This window comes from Quercus lobata, chromosome 8 (genome assembly GCF_001633185.2).
Source record: "Quercus lobata isolate SW786 chromosome 8, ValleyOak3.0 Primary Assembly, whole genome shotgun sequence".
NCBI classification, from domain to species: domain Eukaryota; kingdom Viridiplantae; phylum Streptophyta; class Magnoliopsida; order Fagales; family Fagaceae; genus Quercus; species Quercus lobata.
In genome coordinates this window covers 46409367-46437304 of record NC_044911.1, presented here as the reverse complement: position 1 = coordinate 46437304, position 27938 = coordinate 46409367, and the positions used below count along the sequence as shown (strand labels likewise).

General features: G+C 33.5%; 1 protein-coding gene and 1 pseudogene across 1 annotated transcript; both read left to right on the top strand.

The window, feature by feature from the left end:
- The first annotated feature begins 1449 nt into the window (after nt 1-1449).
- On the top strand, nt 1450-1972 carry LOC115956967 (subtilisin-like protease SBT1.6). The gene is made up of 2 exons (XM_031075223.1): nt 1450-1759; nt 1869-1972. The coding sequence occupies exons 1-2, from the start codon at nt 1450-1452 to the stop codon at nt 1970-1972; spliced, it is 414 nt and encodes a 137-aa protein (XP_030931083.1).
- A 12017-nt stretch (nt 1973-13989) lies between these two features.
- On the top strand, nt 13990-14914 carry LOC115956966 (annotated as a pseudogene).
- The last annotated feature ends 13024 nt before the right edge of the window (nt 14915-27938 follow it).

Below are 27938 nucleotides of genomic sequence, written 5' to 3'. Positions count from 1 at the left end.
CACATACTGATGGGAATGCTCTTAGAATGTTTGTTATTTGAAGAAACCTCTAATGAAATTATGCTAATTATAGTGTCAAAGTTGGCCTTGTCTTCGAATGAATTAAGAGTCAGGACAAGCCAACTTCTTGTTCATTAGAAAAAACTTTTCATCTAATATTTTAATACTGCAATTTTTGTTCTTGGGGTGTGTTCTTGTGAAGCAAAATGTGTGTTTTGCATATGCACGAAACGAAGTAAATATATATATATATATATATATATATATATATAAATATATCACGTTAAATATAAATTAGGTCATTGTGGATATATTCTTTTTCATATACTAAATAGGTCACTATGGGGAAAAATTATAGTCAAGGTGGAGATAGGCTGATATATAGCTAGGTTTTTCTTTCTATACGCGATATATTATATTTCCGTCAACTCATCTGCAAGTTATATATAACTTGAGCGAAGAAGTTGATTCACTTGATTGGTTACACAAAAACAGAGAAATATAAACTGGGTGATAATGGGCCATGAAGAAAATGTCGTGCTAATTAAGGTGTAAATGCTCTTTTAGTCCCTACATTTTGGGGTTATTTCTATTTTGGTCCATATATTTCTATTTTACCACTTTTAGTCCCTAATCTAATTAACGCTTGTTATTTTAGTCATTTCTGTCACTCAACTAACAGAAAAAGCTGATGTGGCAAACGGAGTGCACTGTTGACACAGTAAATGCTGACGTGGCGAATAAAATAATAATAATAAATTATTTATTATTTAATAAATTATTTATTATTTAATAAATGCCAAGTCAGCATAAAATAATAATAAAAAAATATTTTTTCATTTTTTTTCTAAATTCTTTTAAAATAAAATAAGATAATTAAATTAAAAAAATTTATTTATTTCATTATTTTTTTGTGAAGAACATGTTTATGTTCCTTGGGTTTATCCCCAAAAATTTTCTTGAGAAACAAAAACACAAAGAAACCCAAAAAATTCAGCTCAAAAAAGAAATCATAAGCTCAAAAAAGAAATTCAGTCCTCATTTTCAATCCCAGCAAAATCATCAAATCCCTAACCAATAAGCCCAAAAAGTTCAAAAAGAGAAAATCATCAAATCCCAGAAGCCAGAACTCACACTTCTTTAATCACCAAACTCACATTGAAACCCAGAACCCGACCAGGACAACTTCGTCACCGTAGAACCTAGAACCTAGCAACCACTTCAACAACTTCGTCCTCTCGCACACCATCTCCGCCATCGCAGGCTCCACCTCCACCAGATTCTCCACCGTCGTGAGTGTGCTATACACCGCAGCCATCTCATCGGGATTGAGATGGTGGGTGCTGGGTTTGACTGGGTTTGCTGGGGTCTGGCCTTTCTCTTCGGCTTTGATCGGTGATCGTTGGTGGGTTTGACTGGGTTTGATCGGATCTAGGTTTAGAGAAAGAGATGGCTTCTCCGCCTCTTAAGCAAAGCGAAGCCGATACGATTGGCGAAAACCCCTTAGTCCTTGCCGTGTTCGAGGCCCGCCGTTGCGATCTCCACACCACTCGATCTCCTCAGTTTCTCGGCCTCAGGAACCAGCGCGGTCTTTGGTCCAATTCCGATTACGGCTCCAATGTCATTATCAGTCTTCTTGATACCGAAATCTGGCCAGAGCGGCGTAGCTTTTTCGATAGGAATCTCAGAACTTGTTGGTGGGTGCTGGGTTCATTGGTTGGGATTGTAGGGTTTGTTGTTGTTGTTGTTGGTCTGATCGGTGATTGTTTCTAGACATTTGGGGTTTAGGGTTTGCTGGAGATTTGGTTTTAGCGTTTGCTAGGAATTTCGCATTTTGAAATTTCTTTGATTATGGTTTGGTATGGGAGTGGATGAGTTGGGTGCTTTGCTGGGTTTCTATTCTTTGGATGATTTGGTTTGGGTGTGGTTTCGTGTGGGTTTTCCTGTGTTTGCTCTTGTTGATGCTCTTTGATTTGGTGATGTTCATGTGTTTTTTTATTTTTTTATTTATTTTTTATGTTCATGCTCTTTGACATTGGGTTTGCTCTTTGATTCTAGGTTTGATGTCATTGCTGGGTTTATTTCTTGATTTAAGAAGAACATTGAAGAACAAGTTCTTATGTTCTTAGATCTGTAATATTTTGTTTTTAATTTTTTTTATTTAATTAAAATTAATTTAGATGCTGATGTGGCATTTTTTAATGTCAAAATAGATTTTTTTTTTTTATTATTTTAATGTGCAGTTAGCCACGTCAGTTATTTTCATCTGTTGGCTGACGGAAAGGACTAAAATAACAATCGTTAATTGGATTAGGAACTAAAAGTGGTAAAATAGAAATGTAGGGACCCAAATAGAAATTACCCCAAAATGTAGGGACGAAAAGAGTATTTATGCCGCTAATTAATAACTTGAAGTACACTGTAGGGACAAAGGAGTAGTACTATCTAATGATAATACCCTATTAATTAATAACTGCAAATGATATTTGAAAGGAAACAAAAGATTACATTTCTATTTGTCAGTAGGGCCTGACCATAACTTGTGCTTGTGCACTCTTTTGTGAGCATGATTATGCTATGGATTGGGGTGTATTTTTTAATATTGTGTACAATTTAAATTTTCTTTATAGCAATTAAGAGAGAAATAGTATTAAATATGAATCCTAAGAGTATTTACTACTATTTATTATTCACTTTATCTCATTTTGTTGTAAAGTTTAAAAAACTAAACTTTTTAGAAGAATATCATTTTAATGCTTTGTCTCTCAAAGAAAAATATATACGATATTTGATAGATATGATACGTTTTGAACTTACAGTTTTCACTCTATAATAAATGTTCTTTATTATTAGGTCATGACATTAATTGTTTTTTTTTTTTTTTTTGGTAGAGACACTACAAGAATTTTGATCTTGTAGTGACACTACAAGCCATCAGGTCCTCAGATTCTTCTCATCCAGAGTATGGAATTGTGATTCGTGATGTTCTCAAGTTAGTCAGTGGTTTTTCTTTTTGTAGTTTTTCTTATGTAAAATGGCAAGGAAATTTAGTTGCCCATTGTTTAGCCAAGTCCTCTAAATCTGGTTGTGAGCTGCAAGTTTGGCAAAATTCTATCCCTAATAACATAACTCCTATAGTCACACGTGACTCCCTGTAATTCTTTTTATTTCAATAATACTCAGACTTATCTGGTTTGGTTTCTCAAACAAAACAAAAAAAATTGGTCTTTTGCAATCAATGTTTTAGCGACGACCAAAAAGTCGTCACTATTAGGCATACATTAGCGACGAAAATATATGGTCATCGCTAATAAGTGTATTGTAGTGACGACACTAAGGTAGTCGCCAATAAGTCGTCGCTAACGCCATGGAGGAAATTTTATTTACTTTTGGAAAATGGAGGGAAACTTTTAGCAATGACAATAAATTTTGTTGTAACGACATTTACGTCGCTAAAATAAGATATGTTTTAACAATGACATCTATCATCGCTAATAATCATCTTTAGTGACGATCTTATGTTTCGTCACAGATATGTGGCCAAAAATATATAGTAAATATATTATATATGCTTTATTTATCAGCGATAACAAATTGGTGGTCGTTATTAGAAGGCTATTAGCGATGACACAACATGTCGTCGCAAATATATCTACCTAAATATAATGGAGGGTAAAATTTTCACTCTCAAAAAGTGGTGGGAATTATTGGAGGGAAGCAAATTTTATATTAGCAACGAATTAGGTCGTCGCTATAAGAGATCTTTTAATGAAGACAAAGATTGTCGTCACTAATATGTGGCCAAAACAATTTTGATATAATAATTTTTTCATTTATCAAATCCTCCAAATGCCTCTTAAAATATTTAAAATGACATAAATTCCTTTAATATGTTTGAAATGATTAAAATGCCATTAACCTCGTCAAAATGACCAAAATACCCCCAAAACTTATAAAATGACCAAAATAAACTTGAAGTCTCCAAAGTAATTTAAAACTTTCAAATCCGTTAAAAAAAAGAAGAAAAAATGAGACAACAGAGGGCTTGTTGCTTCAAAATAATCTCAAATCATAATGTTACCCATTTGAAACTCGAAATCGATAAAATAATAAAAATTGAGAAAGTTCTGATTCCACTCAAAATATTGACTAATTCTCATAGTTATCAAAACGTGAATCGTATCGTGAATCAATTTATGATTTTTCTGTATCATGTGTCATAAGAAAGGTATTAGTCAATATTTACCAAACTAATACATTCATTACAAATATATGAAAGGTATACTCATTATAAATTCATAATATATTCAACTAATAACCAATTCAATCATCAATTATGTAATAATATGTACCAAAAGTAAGTAAATAAATCAAATTAAAATATATTTGTAACATACATGTTTAAATTAATTAAAATCAGAAGTGATAAGACATGATATATGAGCCAAAATAATAAATTTTTTTATCATTTTGCCTAAGCAATTTTATCTAAATCAATGTTAACATAATGTTCATCATCTTTCAAAATTATTTCTTTATTAACATTTTCTAACAACTTCTCCAATACCCAATAATCCACTGAAAACCTTCCCACTGAACCAAATTTCACAAAGTCTAATGGTCTCGAGATCATCTATTAAGTTTGACCGGGTTTGACCAATTTTAACTAAATTTTAAATGTGCCTTTCTCTAAATCTAACAGTTTGATTGTGACCATAATTTACTAGAATTATCCTTTCATTACACTCTTCAAATCTAACGGTTAGATTTCAAATCTAACTATAGCATGAGATGGACATGTGTTGTGTATCTGTATGACTATGTTCTCTTAATTTGACCATCCAATTGGTCTCAAATTTCACCAACACTAATATGTCATTATACTCTTTAATCCTAATGATCAAGATTTGAATATGAATTTCACCAAGTCCAGTGGTCACAGGACCATCTATGAAGTTTAACCGGGTTTGATCAACTTTAATTAAACTTTGACTGCGCTTTTCTCTAAATCTAGCCGTATGATTGTGATCATAATTTACTAGAATTAACATTTCATTACACTCTTCGAATCCAACGGTTAGATTTCAAATCTAAGGGTGGCGCATGATGGACATGTGTTGTGTATCTGTATGGCTATGTTCTCTCAATCTGACCATCCAATTGTTCTCAAATTTCACTAACACCAATATGTCACCATACTCTTCAATCCCAATGATCAAGATTCGAATATGAATTTCACCAATTCTAGTGGTCTCAAGACCATTTATTAAGTTTGACCGGATTTGATCAACTTTAATTAAACTTTGACCGCGCCTTTTTCTAAATCTAACTATTTGATTGTGACTATAATTTACTAGAATTAACCTTTCATTACACTCTTCGAATCCAACAGTTAGATTTCAAATCTAAGGATGGCACGTGATGGACATGTGTTGTTATGTTCTCTCAATATGACCATCGAATTGTTATCAAATTTCACCAACTGGTATATGTCACCATACTCTTCAATCCCAATGATTAAGATTTGAATACGAATTTTGGGATCATCTATTAAGTTTAACCGGGTTTGACCAACTTTAACTAAATTTTGACTGTGCATTTCTCTAAATCTAACTGTTTGATTGTGACCATAATTTACTAGAATTAACCTTTCATTACACTCTTCAAATCCAACAGTTAGATTTCAAATCTAAGTATGGCATGAGATGGACATGTGTTGTGTACCTGAATGGCTATGTTCTCTCAATCTGACCATTCAATTGGTCTTAAATTTCACCAACACTAATATGTCACCATACTCTTCAATCCCAGTGATCAAGATTTGAATATGAATTTCACCAAGTCCAGTAGTCACAGGACCATCTATTAAGTTTAACCAAGTTTGACCAACTTTAACTAAACTTTGATCGTGCCTTTCTCTAAATCCAACTGTTTAATTGTGACCATAATTTACTAGAATTAACCTTTTATTACATTCTTCGAATGGTTAAATTTCAAAACTAAGGATGACGCGTGATGGACATATGTTATGTACCTGTATAGCTATGTTCTCTTAATCTGACCATCCAATTGTTCTCAAATTTCACCAACACCAATATGTCACCATACTCTTCAATCCCAATGATCAAGATTCAAATATGAATTTCACCAAGTCTAGTGGTCTCGGGAACATCTATTAAGTTTGACCGGGTTTGACCAACTTTAACTAAACTTTGACCACGCATTTCTCTAAATCTAACTATTTGATTGTGACTATAATTTACTAGAATTAACCTTTCATTACATTCTTCGAATCTAATGGTTAGATTTCAAATCTAAGGATGGCACGTGATGGACATGTGTTGTGTACCTGTATGGTTATGTTCTCTCCAATGTTATGATTACCGTTTTGGATCCCATTTCAATTTGTCCAATGAAATGAAATATTTCAGTACCGGCCATTTTCGGTGTACCGTTTTAGGACATTTCAGATTTCAAAATGTATAAAACTATTTGTTAGATTCTAAAGTTTAGGACTTTATGTATTTAGAACTCTAATTTGTATTGTTGGCAAACCATGATCAAAACAATGTGTTTAGAAGTGTTTAAAGCTAGCTCAAAGTTGTATGTCAATGTAAAGTTGGAATCAAGTGTAAAGCAGAAAGCAGTGTGGCTTTCGGCTTGGCTCGATCGATCGAAGCTTAGGCTCGACCGATCGAACGTCGGGCAGATTGCTTTTCTGTAGAATTTTCCAACTCAGCCCTTGTTGTTTTAAAACGTTTTTATTGTTTTAAAACGTTTTTAGGGTTTTCTTATTTGTCCTAAGTATAAAAGGCAAACCCTACTACGTTTTAGTGTTGCTCATATTGCGGTTTGTGTAAATCTCTTGTGAGATCTAGAGGAGCTTTCCTTTACACAAACTTAGGGTTTTCAAGGAGGAGATATTCTCTACACCTTGATGATCAAAACAGTTGTTGCCATTAAAGCTTAAAGAAGACACAAGCGGGGGTGCTTGTAGCTAGTGGGAATCCAAGAAAGAAGGAGTCCGTGGATTCGGAGCTTGCACGTGGTCGTGTTAGTAAGTTCTACTAGTTGGTAGCATTAGGAAGTCGAGCGGGGGTGCTTGTAAGTCCTTTCGTATGAACTTCGATTCTTTCTGATAGTGGATTCAAGTTTACCTTGAGGATAGCTAGGTCAAATCCTCCCCAGATTTTTACCGGTTTGGTTTCCTGGGTGATCATATCGTGTGTTATTTATTTTTCGCTGCTTTGCATGATTTGATCTTTATTATTGTGATAACCTAGACTTGTTTAATTGGACTAAGTAACAACTTGGCTAATTACCTAGGTTTAATCAATTGTTTAAGGGGTCTAAAAACTGTCACTATTTACTTTTAAAAGCATATTACTTTTATATATATATATATATATATATATATATATATTCTTCATAACCTATTACTTTTAAAAACATAAGAGTTATATTTATAAAACTTTTTATTTTAAAATTAATCTAATCAAATCAATTAAACTACTATTATTTTAATTAAAATACTAATTAATTCTTTTAATGCAGCAAACTAACAAACCAAGGCTAGACTCACTACACAAAATCAAACCATCTCTATTTCCAACATTTTATTATATTTTACTTTCATATCATTTTTTTTCTCGTCTTTTCTCATCCCCACACATCTTCATTTTTGTTTGACTCCTTTATTTCTATCCTTCAGCACATCTTTCTCTACACATTGACTCAAACACACAATCTTAGATTTTTCATCTTTCTTTTTATGTTTTTTTACTCACACACGCAACTTATCTTTTTACTCTTAGTCTATCTTCTCAATTCCCTCCTCTCTCTCTCTCTCTCTCTCTCTCTAACAGATGGAGATCCAAATTTGTTAAGCTTGATTGTATGAACCATAATATTTCCCTAGTTCTGTTACTGCTATTCTTCTACAACTCATGAAGCAAAAGACTACACATGGTAAAATTATAAATCCATTTAGACATTTGATATTATTTTAGTGTACCGTATTTGAAGTTTTTTTAAAAAAATTTATAAAAAAAGAAAAGATGTGAAGTTTGTATTGATCTTCACGTTAGTGGATGTCAGACACACAAAACAATAAAACAAAATATAAGATTATTTTATTCAAAATAAATTAAAAAAGAGGCTGAAGTTGAAACTTAAAACTTTGGAAGAAGTAAAGAAACATTGGGTCAAGCACATAAAAAAGGACAAAACCAATGTTAGGTTGGATAAGAAAATCTACATGTGAGCAGCTAACTTGAGCTTCCACAAAATACGCCCCTTGGTCATTGCATTCAATGGGGTAAGTGTCTTTGAGACGGCCCATCATCATCTCAATTCCCAATTTTGACTTTTTATGTAAAAGAAAAAAAATAGTAGCTATATAGGCTACTGATGTATGATAGTGAAAAAGGAAAAAATAAAGACACTTCCAATGCACAAAAAGATTTAGAAGATATGGATATACGTAAAGATTTGCACTTACAGAAAACTAGTACATCTCCAAAAATGCCACAAGCAAAGTATACATTGACAAAAGTTGAGAATACAAGTTTTTGTGATTGGTTGAAAAATGTGAAGTTTCCTGATGGGTATGCATCTAACATTAGTAGATGCGTGAACATCAATGAGGGTACAATTTCAGGAAGGAAAAGCCATGATTTTCATGAACTCTTACAATGATTACTTCCTGTTGCAATTCGTGGATATTTCAATGATAATATACGTACAACATTAATTGAATTGAGTTTATTTTTTAAGGACTTGTGTTCACGAACATTGAAGTTAGATGTCTTAAATCAAATGAAGGAAGACATTGTTGTGATTTTATATAAAATGAAAATGATATTTCCACCTGCTTTTTCCCATATAGTGGTACATCTAGCTTTTCATTTACCTCGAGAAGTAGAGCTTGCGGACCTTGTTCAATTTTGTTGAATGTATCCAATTGAAAGGTTTTTTGGTAAATTAAAGTGGTTTGTGCAAAATAGAGTACGTCCAGAAGGGTCAATTGTTGAGGGATATTTATCTATTGAATTTCTGACATTCTGCTCCATGTATATTCGTGAGATTAAGACAGTATGGAGTTGCGAGGAGTGAAATAGTGACAAGTGCAAGGGGGAAAGGGATGTAGGCTTGTCTATTTTTTCACAACTAATATGTCCTTTGGGAGCAGCAAAATATGTAAGACTTGATGATACACATCTCACACGGGCTCGATGGTATGTGCTTAGCAATTGCTCATAAATTGATTTATACAAAACGTAAATGTTTCATTGAATTTTTTTTTTCAATTTACATGTTACTTAGCAATAAAATGAAGTGCTTATATGTTTTTATTATGTAGTAAGCATTATCTGAAGATCCATTGATTTTTTTTTTTTTTTTTTTTATAGAAAATTTTCATGTTACTTGAAAATAAAATGAAGTGCTTATATTATATTTATAATGTAGTGAGCATTATTTGGAGATCCAGGGAGAAGGCATCATTGACATTGATAATAAACATGAAGTTGAATTCAAAAATTGGTTCTGAAATCGTATATGTGGGAGTAATGCAACAAATGTGTCAAAAGAATTATATAGTCATGCATGCAGATTTGATGCTCTAGTTGTAGTTTACCAAGGTTGCATTGTGGATGGTGTTAGGTTCCACACAAAAGTTCATGAATATACTCGTCGTACTCAAAATAGCGGTGGCTTTGTTTCGAGTGAAGATGGCATAACAAAAACTGACTAGTATGGTGAGTTGAGGAATGTTTTGGAGCTAACCTACTTGGGCAATAATCGTGTATATTTATTTGAGTGTGATTCGTGGGACACTAGGGATGGAATAGGAATGCAAAGGGATGAGCATTTTACAAGTGTGAATACATCTCATACATGGTATCATTCTGACCCATTTATTCTAGCATGCCAAGCTTCATAAGTTTTTTACTTGAATGATACCAAATTGGGCTGTAGTTGGCGAGTGGTGCAACATATGACGCATAGAAACGTATATGGTATTCCCACAGGCACAAAGAAAGTGTATGAAGAAAATGAAGAAGATAATTGTTAGGTTCTAAAATCTTAGGATTTTATGTATTTGGAACTCTAATTTGTATTGTTGGCAAACCATGATTAAAACAATGTGTTTAGAAGTGTTTTAGACTAGCTCAAAGTTGTGCATTTATGTAAAGTTGGAATCGAGTTAAAGCAGGAAAGCATTGTGCCTTTCGGCCTGGCTAGATCGATCGAAAGACAGGCTCGATCGATCAAAGCTCAGGCAGAATGATTTTTTGCAGATTTTTCCAACTCAGCCCTAAGTGTTTTAAAACGTTTTTAGGGTTTCTTATTTGTCCTAAGTATAAAAGGCAAACCCTAGCCACGTTTTAGTGTTGCTCATCATTGCGGTTTGTGTAAATCTCTTGTGAGATCTAAATGAGTTTTCCTTTACACAAACTTAGGGTTTTCAAGGAGAAGATTTATCTACACATTGATGATCAATTCAGTTGCTGCCATTGAAGTTTAAAGAAAACACAAGCGAGTGTGCTTATATCTGGTGGTGAATCCAAGAAAGAAGGAGTCTGTGAATTCGAAGCTTGCATGTAGTCGTGTCAGTAAGTTCTACTGGTTGGTAGCAATAAGAAGTCGAGCGTGGGGGCTTGTAAGTCTTATTGTATGAACTTCGATTCTTTCAAGATAGTGGATTCAAGTTTACCTTGAGAATAGCTAGGTCAAATCCTCCCCAGGTTTTTATCGGTTTGGTTTCCTGGGTGATCATATCTTGTGTTATTTATTTTCCGCTACTTTGCATGATTTGATCTTTGTTATTGTGATAATCTAAACTTATTTAATTGGACTAAGTAACAACTTGGCTAAATTACCTAGGTTAAATCAATTGTTTTAAGGGGTCTAAAAACTATCAATAATGGTGATAAGGTATACCAAGAAAGTGAATGTATTGGGGTTAATGTAATAATTCAACAAGAAAATGATGAAGACTCAACTTTGTTACATAGAGATGATGTGCCAACAATAGATTTAGGGGACTTAATACCTATTGATGATGTATATGTGTAACTTGATGGAAGTATGTTCATCAATGATGACTTGTCTAATGAGGAATGGGATACAAACTCCAATCATGAAGAAGAAACATATAGTGATGAAGATGTTTCAAGCTCAAATCAAGAAAAAGATTTATCTAGCAATGATGAATCTATTGGAGATCTTAGGGATGAAGATTAAGTTGAGTTTTGATGCAAATTATGTTTTGTTAAATACATAAAGCTTTCATATATTCTCAGCTATGGTATTTTTGAAAAATAAAAATATTAAAGTTTTACTTGGATATTAAAACTATTTTGTACACATTTTTGTCATCTACTTTAGTTGACCTTTACATTGGTTTATTCTTTTTATTTTATGTTAAAATTTTGCATGCCTTGGGCTACTGATGATGTTAAGGAGAGATACTTTTCATTGCAAACTTGGTTATATATCTTCTTGAGGATTTTGTTATTATTTTATTATTATTTGAGAGAGTAGATTTGAATTTAAATTATGCATATGATATAGAACTTGGGTATTGTTTTTCCTTATTAGTAGTTATTGATTGAGTAGTTGCTATGCTTATACGAGTATTTGTTATTGAAATTTTGTGATGTGTGGAATTGTGGTTTATTAAAGTCGAATTATTGTGGCAGCAACCTGATTGTCTTTATCATAAGTTTCTCCTTATTAGCCCAATTTAAGACTCCTGTTTATAACATGCAAATAACACCTTGTCTTCTACACCATGACAATCCATCTGACAAAATCTAATTCACAAATGGCTAGCATGTGATCCTTGTAGAAGATCTAGTTGCTTAACCCACTCAAGCTGTGAAACTTCTTGATTCATTTGCAAAATATACTACACAGTTCTCTGGTATTAAAGCACATTATTTATGTGTCATTCTACATTTTGACAAGTGCCTGCACTTTTGGAACTCATTGTTGTGTTTGTTTGTTTGGATAGGAGATTGAGAATGAGAAACTTAAGTTGGAACATGTTTATCTTTTAGAGGAGAATAGTGGGTTACGTGTGTAGAATCAAAAATTGGCAGAAGATGCTTTTTAAGCAAAAGAACTGGCTTCTGCTGCTGTTGTGGAGCTGAACAATTTGGCTAGTGAAGTGACAAAGCCCTCCAACATTTTGGTTTCGGGTCTCCTGGTCTTCAAAGGCTGTGAGTAGTCTCCCTTTCTTTTCCCTCCTTTTGTGTTTACTTCTATAATTCAATGTTATTGTAAATTATTCCGTATAAATCTAAAATTTGAGAGAGAGAGAGAGAGAGAGAGAGAGAGAGAGAGAGAGAGAGAGAGAGAGAGAGAGAGAGAGACATTTTTGGAGAAATAATGAAATGTGATATAATAGCAAGTGGAATTGTCAATGCTGCAAAACAGGTTAGTTTGTGTTTGATTATCTCAGGTTCATTCTCAACGGTTTCTACTTTCTTGGACATGGTTAACCTTCTTATTAGTACCATGTCCTCTGGCCCATAAAATTATTGCATTTTGTGTTTTTAACGCTTACATTTTCTTTCTCTTATATTTGGATGATATATCATTTTATTTTTATTAGTAAGAATAATTTATTGAAAAAAAAAAACTATTTCATGCAAAAAAGGCATGAATTAGCCAAAAGAATAATAAAATGACTAGAAATTATGTACAAGACAAGAGTCTATGAACATTGGAATTGAATCACTAGATGTGAGTCACCTAGCTCAAGATCAATCAAACAAAGTGCGTACAAAAGAGGCTAGAAAATTAATTTTGAATAAATTTTGTGAAACATTTACTAAAAGTATTTCATGGAAATTAATTTCAAAGAGATGAACATTTTTGACATCTTTTAATGAAAAATTAAATGGAAAAAGGAATGATAGAAAAGACACTTTGTGATAATTGAACTATCATAACATTTTAAATTGTTACTTTTCTTTCAACTTCAGTTTAATTTAATGACTTCATTGCCTCCAAGCAATTTGCTAAAGAGTTAACTTCTGTTGGGTCTTGTTTTGAAGGTTATGCTGAAAGTACCAGTGGTAGTTTGTCTTGAAGGCACAAACGTGATCAGAAAAGAGCACGATCTCACTCTTTTGTTCAACTTGTAAGTCCAAGGCGTTTAGCAAACATTGTGTGAAAGAAAGAAAGTTTTTATTTTTATTTTTTATAGAAGAAGAAACTAAACTCAAAGTTTGACACTTCAACTTTGGGGAGTGTCAAAGTTCACATTTTTCCTGATTGTGTTAAATTGAGGTACTTTTGATGATCTCTCTTCATTTTACCTTCTGGGTATTCCTTAATTTTGGTAAACAAGTTGTGGGTATCTTTGAAAATCCGCAATTTTTTCATGGTTCAGTTGTGGGTCTCTATGTCTTAGAGTATCATGGGTTTTGAATGATTTTTGAGTTTTTGTGTGTTTTGGGTGTAATTGACTGGTGAATTGTAAAAAGGGTCTTAATTTAATTTGAGTTATGAAGCCCTTTTTTAAAGGATACTAGTTTGGAAATACTGAGAAAATTGGATATAGAATTTTAGCTGTTACTTTTCTTTCTTTTTCTTCTTTGTCTTGTTCCTTGTTGGCTCTTGTTTTGTATACTTCCTATGTGCTATGGTTACACCCACTTTTTTGTGCTTTCTTGAATGAATTTTGTTTAATTATCAATTATGAATGAGATTATAATTGTGTTTTTTGTTGGTTTGGTTTTATTTGCCTGAAACATGTATAATTCTTGTGCTAGGCTCACTTATGAGCGTTAAATAATTATAATATTTATATAGTTTACTTATAAAGAAGAAAGATTTGGGATTTATAAGGTTCTTTTCTTAGCTTTAGGATTTATAAGATTTAGGATTTATGCTGAAAGTTGCTGCCTAAATGGCTTTTAGGAAATCATTAGTAGTGGATTTGTAATGGTTTGGTGATGATTTTACATTCTCATATTTGTTTCAATTGCAAAGCCATTAATTGTTGATGGAAGTGCAAAGTCACATGCATTATCACTCGTATTTGATCAAAACTCCCTTCAAAAACTTGAACCTCCACTTGTTCTTTAGAGTTTGTTAACCATGGTATGCAATTGTAAGACATGTCTTATTACCTTCACAGTTGCCACAAAAATGTTGTAATTTCAAAATTGTCACTCCTATCATGATTGTAGGAGGTGTCCTCTTTAAGGTATATATTGTTGGTGAAACTATAAAGTTGGTCAGATGTTTTTCCTTACTTGATGATGTTTGTAAAAGGGAGCTCTCCAAAAATGCAGGTGTGTATCATGTTCCAGGGGCTTCTTATACTGCAGCTTCAGCCGATGATGCAAATTTGGACCCTTGTGTTGCTAGTGAGCCATCCTTTCTGAGAAAACATTTCTTCAATTGTTCCTAATTTTCTTATTTGTTTTTCAAGAATCATGTGTTTTATCATGGGTTTGGTTTGCATTGTTCCGATGGATTTTAAACTTATGGAAAAAGATGTTTCCTATTAAGGGTTAGTGGGGATGATTGGATTGATTGAGCCACTTCATATTAGGTTTTTCTTAGTGCAATCTTGGTGATGTAAAAGCCTAAAAGGGGTTGTGTTCAGATCATGAAATTTTAATTTTAGGCTATGGGTCACAGAGCCTCTCTAAATTTTTTGACCATTGTTTCCCCTACAGAGCTTCCTCCACGACCTTTGCTCGAGAAACTTGCAAAGGAACTTCACCATCGACTGGTTCTTTTCATCATTCTCTCTATGATTTCATGGAAGCACACATGTCCATGCATTAATGAGATGTTGAAGAGGGGAATATATTTCATTGCAACAAGTTTCAGCTTGGTTGCATATCTTCATGAGGAATTCGTTATCATTTTATTAGTATTTGAGTGAATAGATTGGAACTTTTATTATGTATATGATATTGAACTTGAGTATTGTTTTCCCTTATTAGTAGTTATTGATTAAGTAGTTGTTATGCTTATATGAGTATTTGTGATTGAAATTTTTTTATGTGCATAGGATTGTGCTTTGTTATTTCCCAACAGGTACCCATGTAAAATTTAGAATGTAAATTTAAAAAAAAAATTAAAAAATGCAAAATATTATTAGCGACGACAACGTCAACGCTAATATTTTATCATATCATTAGCGACGACAAACAATATCATCACCAATATGCAATTTTTATTGATAACATGTTTGTGGTCACTAATATATCATTATTTATGGCGACAGCAAGCGTCGTTGCTAGTAATGACACATTAGCGACAACAAAAATGTCGTCCTTAATAATAATCTACTAATGACGACAAAAAAAATCGTCACTACTAATGAGCTAGTAGCGATGACATTTCGTCTTGGGTTCTTAAGTTATTTATGATGACAATTGTCACTATTAGTGACAACTTTGTCGTTGTTAATAGTATCGTATTTGTAACTAAAAAACTTTTTTGTTGCCATTTTCTTTTAATGAAAGTTAGCAATGACATTTTTCGTAGCCAATATAATTAGTGACGATATTTAAAGCATTAGTGATGATTATATGCCGTCACTAAAGACCAAATTTCTTGTAGTGGAATAGTGGGGGAGGCGGAAGGTGAGTTCCAACTATAAATAAGCCACATAGGATATTATTATCATTGGACTATCACCTAAACCCCCCACATTAATTTGTTTTGGAATAGATGAAATTCAAACCCAAATTTTTATTCGACAACAAAATATTTCACTACTTGAGTTAATTGGATGTGATTTAATTTAAAAATTAATGAAAGAAGGGTATTAATTTTTTAAATAATGTAAAAGATAAATGAAAACATTATCAATGTTGTGTTTATTGACTTTTAAACATAATCATATTACCGGACATCCCAAATAGAATAGATTGCATAGCCAACAATATGGTACAAAGGGATTAACAATTTAATAATTCAAAACATGGAAATAAAAATCTATTAACTTCCAATTATCATAATTCACCCTTGGCCTATTTGGGTACCGAGATAATGGGTTCATTAATGTAAGGTATGACGTAAACCTGAAGATCCCAAGTTCAATCCACCATACTATCAGTTTATAGATTTCTAGGTCATTTCATGGATAAGGTGTAAGATAATCTTGTCAAAATTTAGGGCACCACTTACTTAGATTTAAAAAAAAAAATAATAATAATAATCTAAAATGATGTTTGGCAACATTCTAAGTATGTGCATACTACATGTGTATGAGGCTGGTTTAAGATAACTAATGACTAGCCTCTTTTGAAAACTTCTTCTTTTTTTTAAAAGAAAAAAAAAAAAAAAATATATATATATATATATATATATATTTATAACATTACCAAGTTGTAATGACCAAGTAGTTCCTATTAATGGAATTAGAATTATTTTTGGAAGTATGGGAAAAAATTTTGAGAGAAAAGTTAACATTAAAGATTAAAGAGTTATATTGTAATATATAGACAAAGTTTTCCTTCAAATTGGTTTGAAGTAATTTCTCAAAAAAAAAAAAAAAAAGTAATTTGAAATAATTTCCTTAAAGGTCCAATTCATTATGTGACAATTTATAAAACCATTCATGTCCGCATATATTATATCACACGAGTCATTAAATATGTCATGTAACTAAAAAGACAGGTGTAATAATTTGAATTGCCACCTAGTGGTCTGGGGGTAAATCTATGTCAATGATATACACAATAAGTTTAAAGACACAATATTTTCACAATTGTTAACATGATCGGCTGGTTGTGATTAGTGTATAAAAAAAGTATGTTAGTGCAAAACACCTAATGAAAGTGATATTGTCACAACCAAAACAAGTCATTTCAACAATTGTGAAAAAAATTATATATATATATATATATATATATTACTACCATTAGTGCGTTGAAATGATTTTTATATATCTATAAACTACGTAATGGCACATTAAAAAATTCGCTGATATATGTTCCTTTCCTTGAAAAACTGTGCTGTCCTCGTGCACAAATTAAATTTTTTCTTTCCCACATCATCAATATGGAAAGATGGATAATTAAGTAGCTTAATATTAATTAAACTGGCAAAAACAAACAGTTGCTTGACAAACAAGTTATTACACAAAAATAACAGAATCATTGAGTACAATGAAACTAAGATATGATTCCAATGCGACAAAGACTAGCATCTTTAATCCTCATTAACCATGACAGTCTACCTGACGTAGATTAAGACCTTAAAATTAAATATTTCGCTAATTAGATTATTTGCACAATATAGTATCATATAATTCATGTGGCATATGCTGTGTTCGAGTAAATCTCTGTGGAACCAGAATTGAGTTTTGAGTACCAACCAATTGTAATAGCTATTGATAAAGCAAACATTAAAGAGGATATGTTTTTTCTTCTTTTTTTTTTTTTAAGGGAAAAGAAACTAAATTAGTATTGTGCATTGGTGGTGAATATTAAGCACGCAAAGCAAGTTGCAGAAGAATTAAAATTATAAAAACTAAATTGCATACCGAATCAAATCTTCACAGAGGAAGTTGGAATATAAGATCAAAGATTATTCTTAATTTATTGTTTAATTATCCATTTGGTTGCACTTTGGTTATGCCGTCAGAATCTGGAATAGTACTCAAAGATACAAAGTGGGTTCTCCCTTAATTAAAGTAAGCAGTCTGTCTCTGATAGATTCCTTCTTTTTCTGGTCATGCTCAATTTTAGTTTATTCTTCCACTTGTGTTGACAATATGCAAAATTATTGTTCAGTTGTTATTTACATGGTCATGTATTAGATATCCTGAGAAAATAATAGGTTCAAACTTCAAACTTCAAACCAGTTTCTTTACTTGTTCAAAACGCACTAGTTGACATTTTTATACAGAAAATTTTCCTCAATTCTTGGCAAAACTTTTCTGAGAGAAATGGCAGATAGGATATGGAACAGTGATGCGGAATTAGTTCAATGTCAACAGATTCACATGTAAGACCTAGTGTTGCTTCTCAATTGCCTCTTGTTCAAACTTTTTTTCCTAGTCAAAATAAAGTGGCATTGAACTCTGAAGGGCTGGTCATTACCAATTTGTGGATTGCCTGAAGAAGATTCGAAGTGGACAAATTGTTCTACATTCAAAGATTCACCATTTGAACAGAAAAAAAAATTGAACAAAAGTCAAGAATATATTTCTATACCTTCCCCACCTCACTATGTCAGTCAAGACAGTCAGAAAGAACTCTCAATCGTATTATAGCATCGAATTTAATTGTCCCGCCAGTTGTTTAAACCAAGTGGGTTAGGTTGTAAGTAGTCCATTAAAATAATGGATTATTGTTACAACTTACTATCACTTCTTGCATAACGAAGGTAATCAAATCTTGCATCACTTCTTGCATAACGAAGGTAATCAAATCTTGCATAACGAAAGGTAATCAAATCCATGCTAAAGTTATTTTTTTTATAGTGCAAGAGTTAGGGGCTGTTTGACACTGTTGTTTAGACAATAGTTTTTAGTGTTTCAACAACAATAACACTTCTAACACGTATTTCTATAACACTCAAACAGGTATTTTCATAACATTAAAAACTGAACAACAATACTTAAACACTACTACTAAACGGGCCTTTAGTATTAAAAGGTATATCAAAGATAAGAAATATGATGCATAATACCATATCAAATGTAGCAAGTAAATTAACAGGACAAATTTAGCTGTTAAACAGCTCTCTCTCTCTCTCTCTTTGAGACTTAGGGCAAATGAACCAGTCAATTAATTATGTCAAACCTTAATGGAAACACAAGACAATGTCAAACATGGTTCTTCTTCTAGATCCTAACCGAATAAGGATTGAGAGTTAGGTAAAAGAAGTAGGTCTTAATTGGGCCATTTCGTTTCAAAAGCTTCCCCATTACAATAAAAGATGTGGAGAGTTATACTTTTATCTAGGGCCGGTGCAATATCCCGCTCAATCAGCTCAAACCACCTGAATTGCTTGGCTCTGGCCCACCCCAGATTAATATGATATTTATATCTAAGCAAGTTGGGTGGGTTTAAGTGTTAAAGCAGTGGGTCGAATTGGATAGCAGGTTGTGTTTTTTTTAAACCACTAAGACTCGACCCAATTCGCCTATAATATATATTCATATCTTGTTAGTCTATATCTCATATCAAATTTAAGTTTTTTTATTATTTATTTTTTTACTCCATGATCTACATATGTTAATATGGAAAATGTGAAATTTTTTTAACATATTCATAAGCATTCATAATGACATGGATATGCTTAAAACCCTTTTTTTTGTGGAGAAAATGATAATATATATATATATATATATTAGGTTCTAAATGTTTCAGATTAAATATTTAGATTTCTATTTTTATGTATGTTAGCAAACTAAGATCAAAACATGTCTAGATTATGTATTAGACATTACTCATGATAGTACAAATCCAGATTAAGAACTTAAAAGCTGTAGAAAGGAGAAATTAATTTTAGTGAGGTTCAACCGATTGAAATTAAACTTCGATCGATCAAAAATCGCAGTCAGGATTTTTTTTGTAGAATTCTATTTCAGTCCAAACACTACAAAAATGTTTAGGGTTTTAAGTGAAACACTTCTTGGTATAAAAGGATAACTCTAACTACGTTTTAGAAGTTCTTGGAAGTCTTGTGAGTTACTCCTATGAGATTTGAGAGGTTCTATATCTTCTAACTCAATAAGCATCTGTCAGATCAAGAGATCTACAATCAAGAGATCTACAATCAAGAACTGGTGGAATCAAGTTGCTGCTACAAGATCAACAACGATTGGTGATTTGAAACCTTTGAGTGTGATCTCAAAGTCATAAGCCTGGGAGCTTGTGTTCAGCAAATCCAAGAGAGAAAAGTCCGCAGAGTCGGAGCTGCACGTAGTCGTATTAGTAAGTTCTACTGGAGGTAGCATTAAGTTTAGGAGTTAAATCTTTTGTAAACTTCAATTCTTTCTAGTAGATTTGTTTACCTTGAGGATAGCTAAGTCAAATTCTCCCTAGGTTTTTACCTTGAAATTGTTGGTTTAATTGGTTTTTTCTGGGTAATCATATCGTTATCTTATTTATTTTTCCGCATTGCATGATATGATATACTACTATTTAACCTAGATCTCATAATTAACCTAAGTAACTACTTAGCTAATTCACTAGGTATAAACAATATGTTTTTAAGGGGTCTAAACAAACAAACACACACACACAACATAAGATGTGTGTGTAGTTTGATTTATGAGAAAGTAGATGCTTCCTATGATTTCCTTTAATGGTTTATATTTTTGTAGCAAGTCCTTCAATGGTTTATAGGATTTATGGGAAATACTTTTTAAATTTATTTGTCAATGATAAAATAAAGTTTGAAGTTTAGTACACAACACATAACTAAAAATAAACCGTCCAATTCTTTGAGTTGAAACAACCCAAATTTTTAACTAACCCAACATTTTGGTCGTTTGGAGTATTGGCGGTAGTTGGGAATTTTTCCAACCCGCCAAAGCCTACTTATATCAAGCTAAACTATACCATCTTCTTAGAAAAAGAAAAGGAAAAAGAAGAAGAAGAAGAAGAAGATAAACTATACCATATGGTGAACTAATGCTACCTACAGAAAGTAAATAAAATAAAAAATTGCTCGTGTGTATGATGATTGATAAGTATTAACAACGTAGTAATAATAATAATAATAAATAGTCAACAACGATGATAAGTTAATAACAATATGGTACAATCTTATAGAAGCAAAATGGACCCATTTGAAATACCATAATCTTTATTTTTTTTGAGGGAATAATACCATAAACTCAGTGTTCACACTTAAATACATTTTTTAAAAAAGAAAAAGACCATCATATCGGATTGTAATTTGTCTCGTTCTCTGCAACAGTTCATGGAAGCCTATCAGACAGTGCCGCAGAGGGCAGCATTGAAAGATTTGGACAATGCTTTGCTATTAGTTAATACACATAACAGAAACTATTTTGTGCTATATTGTATCTTAAATTTTAATTAATTAAGAAGGTTATGAATTGGTATATTATCCAGTAAAAACTATTATACAATGACCTCATATTCCATACTACTTCCTGCCTCCCCCAGGGGGCAACAGGAAGAATAGGCATATATGATTTGGTTATGGTCTTCACTATATAATACTCAAAAGCCTCGTGACAGTTGTGAAATTCATTTTTTCGATTAATAAAAGAACCATTCTTTTATTATTTTTTTATTCTTTTTGAGTAAATAAAAGAGGACTGCAATTTTTTAAGGTTCCCTCTTTCAAGCGTAGCTAATTAACTATCACAAGAAGCTTTCATTAAATTATAGTATAAGTGGTTGTGTTCATACTTGATAGGTATAAATCATGGGTCATGTTAACCAGTGTTCTTAGGGCATTGGTTAATAATCTATTTTAGGAAAGTTTTGATATCATTTTTATAGGAAATGAAAAAAAGCTATCAACACATTAATTGCTTTTTTTTTTTTTTCCTTTTTTCATAAAAATTTTCTTTAAATGGGTTGTTAACCAATACTTTAAGAGTATTCGTTAGCATTTCCCATAAATTATTAGGCAATATGTATTTCTTACAAAAATAATGAAATGCATAAATGGTATATAATATATATATATATATATATATATATATACTAGTCGCTAACCCGTGCAATGCACGGGAAAACTATTAGAAAATAATAAAGCATGCATATATTAAAAGACAATTTAAGTTCATGTGTGCTTGCAAGGGATACATAGCTAAATAGTTCTTGCGGTAGAAATAAAAGCCTTATCTTTGAGATAAAGAACTGATGTAAACAAACTAACCTTACATAAAAAATAAAAAAAATAAAAAAATAAAAAAAACATAAAACTGATGTCACGAGAAATTCAGCCACATAGTAGTAATATATAAATCTCTTAAAACCTAAACCTAAACCTAAACCTAAATGTAAGGACTAAATATTTATGCGCCTTCTCTTGCTTTCCTGATGTATTTGGTTAAAAATATAAAACTGATGTCATGGAAAATTTAGTCACATAGTAGTAATATATAAATCTCTTAAAACCTAAACCTAAACCTAAACCTAAACGTAATGACTAAATATATAAACAAACTAACCTTACAAAAGCTGAACTTTATAAGCTAAAATCTATACCATGAGTTGTAGATCTTGAATGCTATACCGTGCGTTTAGGGCTTCCTACATCTGGAGAGAGAAAGAGTTTGCAGAAACCAAAGAAAATCTCTCTATAGCTTAAGAAACACAATATAATAAAATCAAAGAGATAAAATTTTCAGAGGACAAAATATTATAGATAATTTAAAAGAATTTTGGTTTAATTCTTGAACACCGCAACTCCATAAAATTCATACTAATAATAATATTTTATGATAGCGCAGTTAGAATTTTGGTTTAATTCTTGAACACTGAATTGAAAATTGATTATATGAGTATTCAATGGTGAACAAAGTACTATGTATTAATTAATATATAAACAAAACTAACCTTACAAAAACTGAACTTTATAAGCTAAAATCTATACCGTGCATTGTAGATCTTGAATGCTTTAGGGCTTCCTACGTTTGGAGAGAGAGAGAGTTTGCAGAAATCGTGGCTTTATATTTCTTAACTTGAGAGAGGGGTAAGTTTGCTAGGGTTTTGAGGAGTTATAATTTTTATTTGTTTTTTATTTTTTAAATATTGTGCTATTTTTTAAATATTGTGTTGACGTGGAAAATTGTGGTGTCAACAAAGGTTTCGGTTATATATATATATATATATATATATATATAGATTACCAAAGGAAAATTATTGAATATCCAGAAGTATTATAAATGCATACTCTCTCCTCTCATATAAATTGTGAGTCCCACCATAAATTTAATTAGTGAGATCCACAGTTATGTGAAAGAGGAGAATACACATTTATGGTACTCCGAGAGTACTCACTAATTACCCGTTACCAAGATACATTCATAGAAACTTTGTGGGGGTCAAATGTATTGTCTAATTTTTCTATATGGGAGATGTTGAGTTAGTTTTTTTTGCTTCTAATAGTTTTATTATAATATTAGCATTATGCCCGTGCAATGCACGGCTTAATCAAAATTTATATATAAATAATTTTTTATTAATTTACTTAAAATAAATAATAAAAATAAATGAATATTTTACTTTTAAGTTACATAATGAATGCATGTTATGTGAAACTAAGGTATCATAAAATGCATATATATGCGTGTGTGTGTGTGTGTGTATAATGATTTTCAATAATACATTGAACTTTAAGCTTAATTAGTCACATATATTTAAATGGAAAATCCTTGAATTTAATAGTTAAAAACTATTCAAAACAATAATTGAGATCATGTTTAAGTGAAACCTCAATTCAATAATTAAGAACAATCTAAATTATTAAACATTTAAAAATTTGAAGTAGAGAAAAACTAACATGAGAATTTAATTTTTTGTCCTTAAAGCATGGAAGAAGGCACTGAAACTTGAATAAGTTTCACCCTACCAAGTTTAAGTTTAAACTTAAAGTTTAAGTCTTGTATGTTTCACGCTACATGTGTGTATATGCATGAAAAATTATCTGAATTTAATATTTATTGTACAAAAAAGGTGGTGTAGTCTTCCTCCTATCTAGCTAATTCTTATTATAATTCCTTCATGTAGCATGTGTATATGCATGAAAAAATTTCTGAATTTAACATTTATTGTAGAAAAGAGGCGGTGTAGTCTTACTCTTGTCTAGCTAATTCTTGTTATAATCTCTTTGTTTTGCAGGGAGGGAGAAAACCCTTCTTTTATTAATTAAAAAAAAAAAAGTCAGCTTTAATATATAATAGTTAAGATATTAATCTTTGGAAAGTAGTATCTCATACAGATTAGTATTTCAATTGTGGGTTTTGGTAGTTAGAAGTTAACGTAGAGTAGTTAATAATTAGAATATTACTTTGAATTTTTTTTAAACCAATCCCTTAAAAAAATTTTAGTAGAGTTTAAATCACGTTAATAAATTATCTCTCTATTCAATTTTTTTAAATCATGTTAATAAAAAGTTACTAATAAAACTATTATTAGTAAACATTTTTTAGGCTTATCTATTTAGTTTTGTTGCCAAAATTATATCAACTCTTTTATTTTATTTTTTTTCTTTTTTTTTTTCTGAAAAATATAATGTGGGGCCCGACAATTCGTGGACCAGGCCCATTTGCCCTTAGAGATTCTGAAGGCCCAATCCGAGGAGAGCTGTGGTCCAAACTCTACAATGCCGAGCACGAAATAATTTTTGGGAGGCAGCCGAGGACAGTTTAGTCCTCGGCATATCCATAATCCCACCGGAACAAAGGGGTAAAACTGGCGTAGGGGCGAATTTGTAAGATCCAAAATACCTTGGGGAAGTTATCCTTACTACCCTTCAAGATAAGACCCAGCGCCTGACAGAGCCGTACTCTGCAGCTTTATCAAACCATCCCCAACAATTCCGGGATTGGACTGATGGGACAAATGTCAGTGTTTGTAAAGATTGACCCTACACGTGGACGAAGGACAACGAATGCAAGCTAGTATAAAATAAGGAAGTAAGTGAAGTCTAGAGGGGGCCATTCCATCTCCCAGAAAAAGAAAGGTTACAGGGGGGAGAACATCTCAACAACACCGGACTTCACGGAAAAAGTCCATCAATGGGTAACCGGAGTGAGACCCTAATGGTCCTCGGATCAACTCCGAGGAGTCCCATCCCCTTGGCTGCGACGTCTTAGGGCTTAAATGTTCAAGCCCAATTCCTTTTTCTGCATGAATTCCTCTAAACTCGAGCCCGGAACACCGCCCAGTGACCAGCGGCCAGCTTTTCAAGCCCACTCTCTAAAAATCATATTGTGAGGGACCTTTATTGTGTGAGCCCAAAAATGTTAGTGGGCCGCAAAGGAATCATGTCCCTACAATTGGCGCCATCTGTGGGAAAGCTTGCGCGCTGGCGTGGGTGGCGGTGGAATCGACTCATGGGCAAGCAGAAGTTTCTGGGACCTCCTCCGTCTCCGACGACATCTAGTTGTTGCTCCGACGTAAGCTTCTGCTAGGGGCTACGTCTCGCAGTAATGAGGGCGCGGATGTCTCTAGGGGCTTCCAGCCTCAGACCAACTTTCCCCGTCCTGGTGTAGGGGCTTGTGGTCGAAAAATAAAAATAATCTTATAAGTTTTGGACAGAACCAAGGCCTTGCATGGTCCACGGACTCAAGCCTATGGGGAAACCAAGTACATAAAAAGATTATAAGTTTTGGACAGAACCAAGGCCTTGTATGGTCCTCGGACTCAAGCCTATGGGGAAACCAAGTACATAAAAATAATCTTATAAGTTTTGGACAGAACCAAGGCCTTGCATGGTCCACGGACTCAAGCCTATGGGGAAACCAAGTACATAAAAAGATTATAAGTTTTGGACAGAACCAAGGCCTTGCATGGTCCACGGACTCAAGCCTATGGGGAAACCAAGTACATAAAAAGATTATAAGTTTTGGACAGAACCAAGGCCTTGTATGGTCCTCGGACTCAAGCCTATGGGGAAACCAAGTACATAAAAAGATTATAAGTTTTGGACAGAACCAAGGCCTTGTATGGTCCTCGGACTCAAGCCTATGGGGAAACCAAGTACATAAAAATAATCTTATAAGTTTTGGACAGAACCAAGGCCTTGCATGGTCCACGGACTCAAGCCTATGGGGAAACCAAGTACATAAAAAGATTATAAGTTTTGGACAGAACCAAGGCCTTGCATGGTCCTCGGACTCAAGCCTATGGGGAAACCAAGGTTTTGGACAGAACCAAGGCCTTGCATGGTCCACGGACTCAAGCCTATGGGGAAACCAAGTACATAAAAAGATTATAAGTTTTGGACAGAACCAAGGCCTTGTATGGTCCTGGTCCAAGCCGGACTCAAGCCTATGGGGAACCCAAGTACATAAAAATTTATAAGTTTTGGACAAGAACCAAGGCCTTTATAAAGTTTTGGACAGAACCAAGGCCTTGCATGGTCCCGGACTCAAGCTTTACAAACCTAGGGAAACAAGAAACCAAAAGTACATAAAAAGATTATAAGTTTTGGACAGAACCAAGGCCTTGCATGGTCCTCGGACTCAAGCCTATGGGGAAACCAAGTACATAAAAATAATCTTATAAGTTTTGGACAGAACCAAGGCCTTGCATGGTCCTCGGACTCAAGCCTATGGGGAAACCAAGTACATAAAAATAATCTTATAAGTTTTGGACGGAACCAAGGCCTTGCATAGTCCACGGACTCAAGCCTATGGGGAAACCAAGTACATAAAAAGATTATAAGTTTTGGACAGAACCAAGGCCTTGCATGGTCCACGGACTCAAGCCTGTGGGGAAACCAAGTACATAAATATCCTAAGTTTTGGACAGAACCAAGGCCTTGTATGGTCCTCGGACTCAAGCCTATGGGGAAACCAAGTACTATGGCACGTAAACCTCATGATCCATCCGAAGAAAACTCCTCGTTAACAGTAGGGTCAACACCTTAATTGCACGGGTTCCCCGGTCTGCCCTCGGGTCCCCCTGTGTCAAAAGGAATGGTGCGATACGGAGTTGGTCTGGCGTGCATCGCACAGCACTCAACAGCTATCCCGGTTAGTTCCATGAATTTAATCTATTTAGGATTACCGTCGTTACACTTGATAACATTTGCGAGTTTGAACTAGTAAGGGTTGTATTAAAGGCATTTTCCTGCCCAGAGTATCATTAAAAGCAGACTTAGATCTAATGTCCATGCACAAAGTAGTTGTTGCAGAGGAAAAAAGTATGTATGAGGAAATAAGCACATCTTTTATTAAGACGAATGAACAGTACAATATACAATGAAAAGCTGAAACGAGCTCACATTAGAGCTAACTACGTAAGTAAAAGAAAAGTACAAGAGGGTGAAGGTGAAGCCGAGGAGATATCTCAGATGAGAGGTTGGCTACTGCTTCGAGGCTTTATTCCTCCTCAAAGCCTTTGCACGCCCATAACTCAGGCAGCAAAAGAACCTGACTCGAGTCTTGCGCCGCCGAAGGAAAGGTGCAGGGAGCCGGAAGTTGAGGAGCCTTCACCAAAAATCTGCCTACAAAGAGGCAGATGCGCTGACGGCGGAGAATCTTTCTTCTGACACACCAAAATTCTGGCGTGAACAGAACCTGCTTCGGATTTTGACTGAAAGAAGGAGAAATACCCTTTCCCGTTGACGAAGCGGAGTACTCCCTTGAATTTACGCTTCCTTTGCCCGTAACTCACTACCCTGAGTCTCAGGAGGACACGGCGCCTCCATGGTGGAGAAAGCTCTATTTCCCCTACTCTCGCCTCAAACATGATAAACTCAGGAAGTAAACTGAAGGACCTGCGTTCAAGTAAGACAGCTTTCACTCCTATTTATTCAAAAAGTTAAAGTAGTGGCATTTAAATGCACGCAACGTCCAAAGGAACGCTACGGAAAAAATGCCTCCGGTTCGATTTCCCACGCCATCTGCAACATTAAAGGGGCCTCGTGAAAGCACACCTCGAACACTGGGACGCCAGAAAGTACCGCGTGACCAAAGACCAAGGAAATGCCTCTAAGTCTGTGGGCTTAGTTAATTCGCGTCTCAGGCCCGTTCTACATGGAGGCCCACGAACTACAGCCCATGCCAGGGAATAACTGTTGCCAAGGGCAACCTCCTGCTCGGAAACTTGTGAGATACCTGAGGAAAGACCAGGTGCGTAAAAAAGGGGCATAAAGTTCTGGACAGAACCAAGGCCTTGTATGGTCCTCGGACTCAAGCCTATGGGGAAACCAAGTACAAAAATTTTAATTATTACAAGTTCTGGACAGAACCAAGGCCTTGTATGTTCTCGGAACTCAAGCCTATG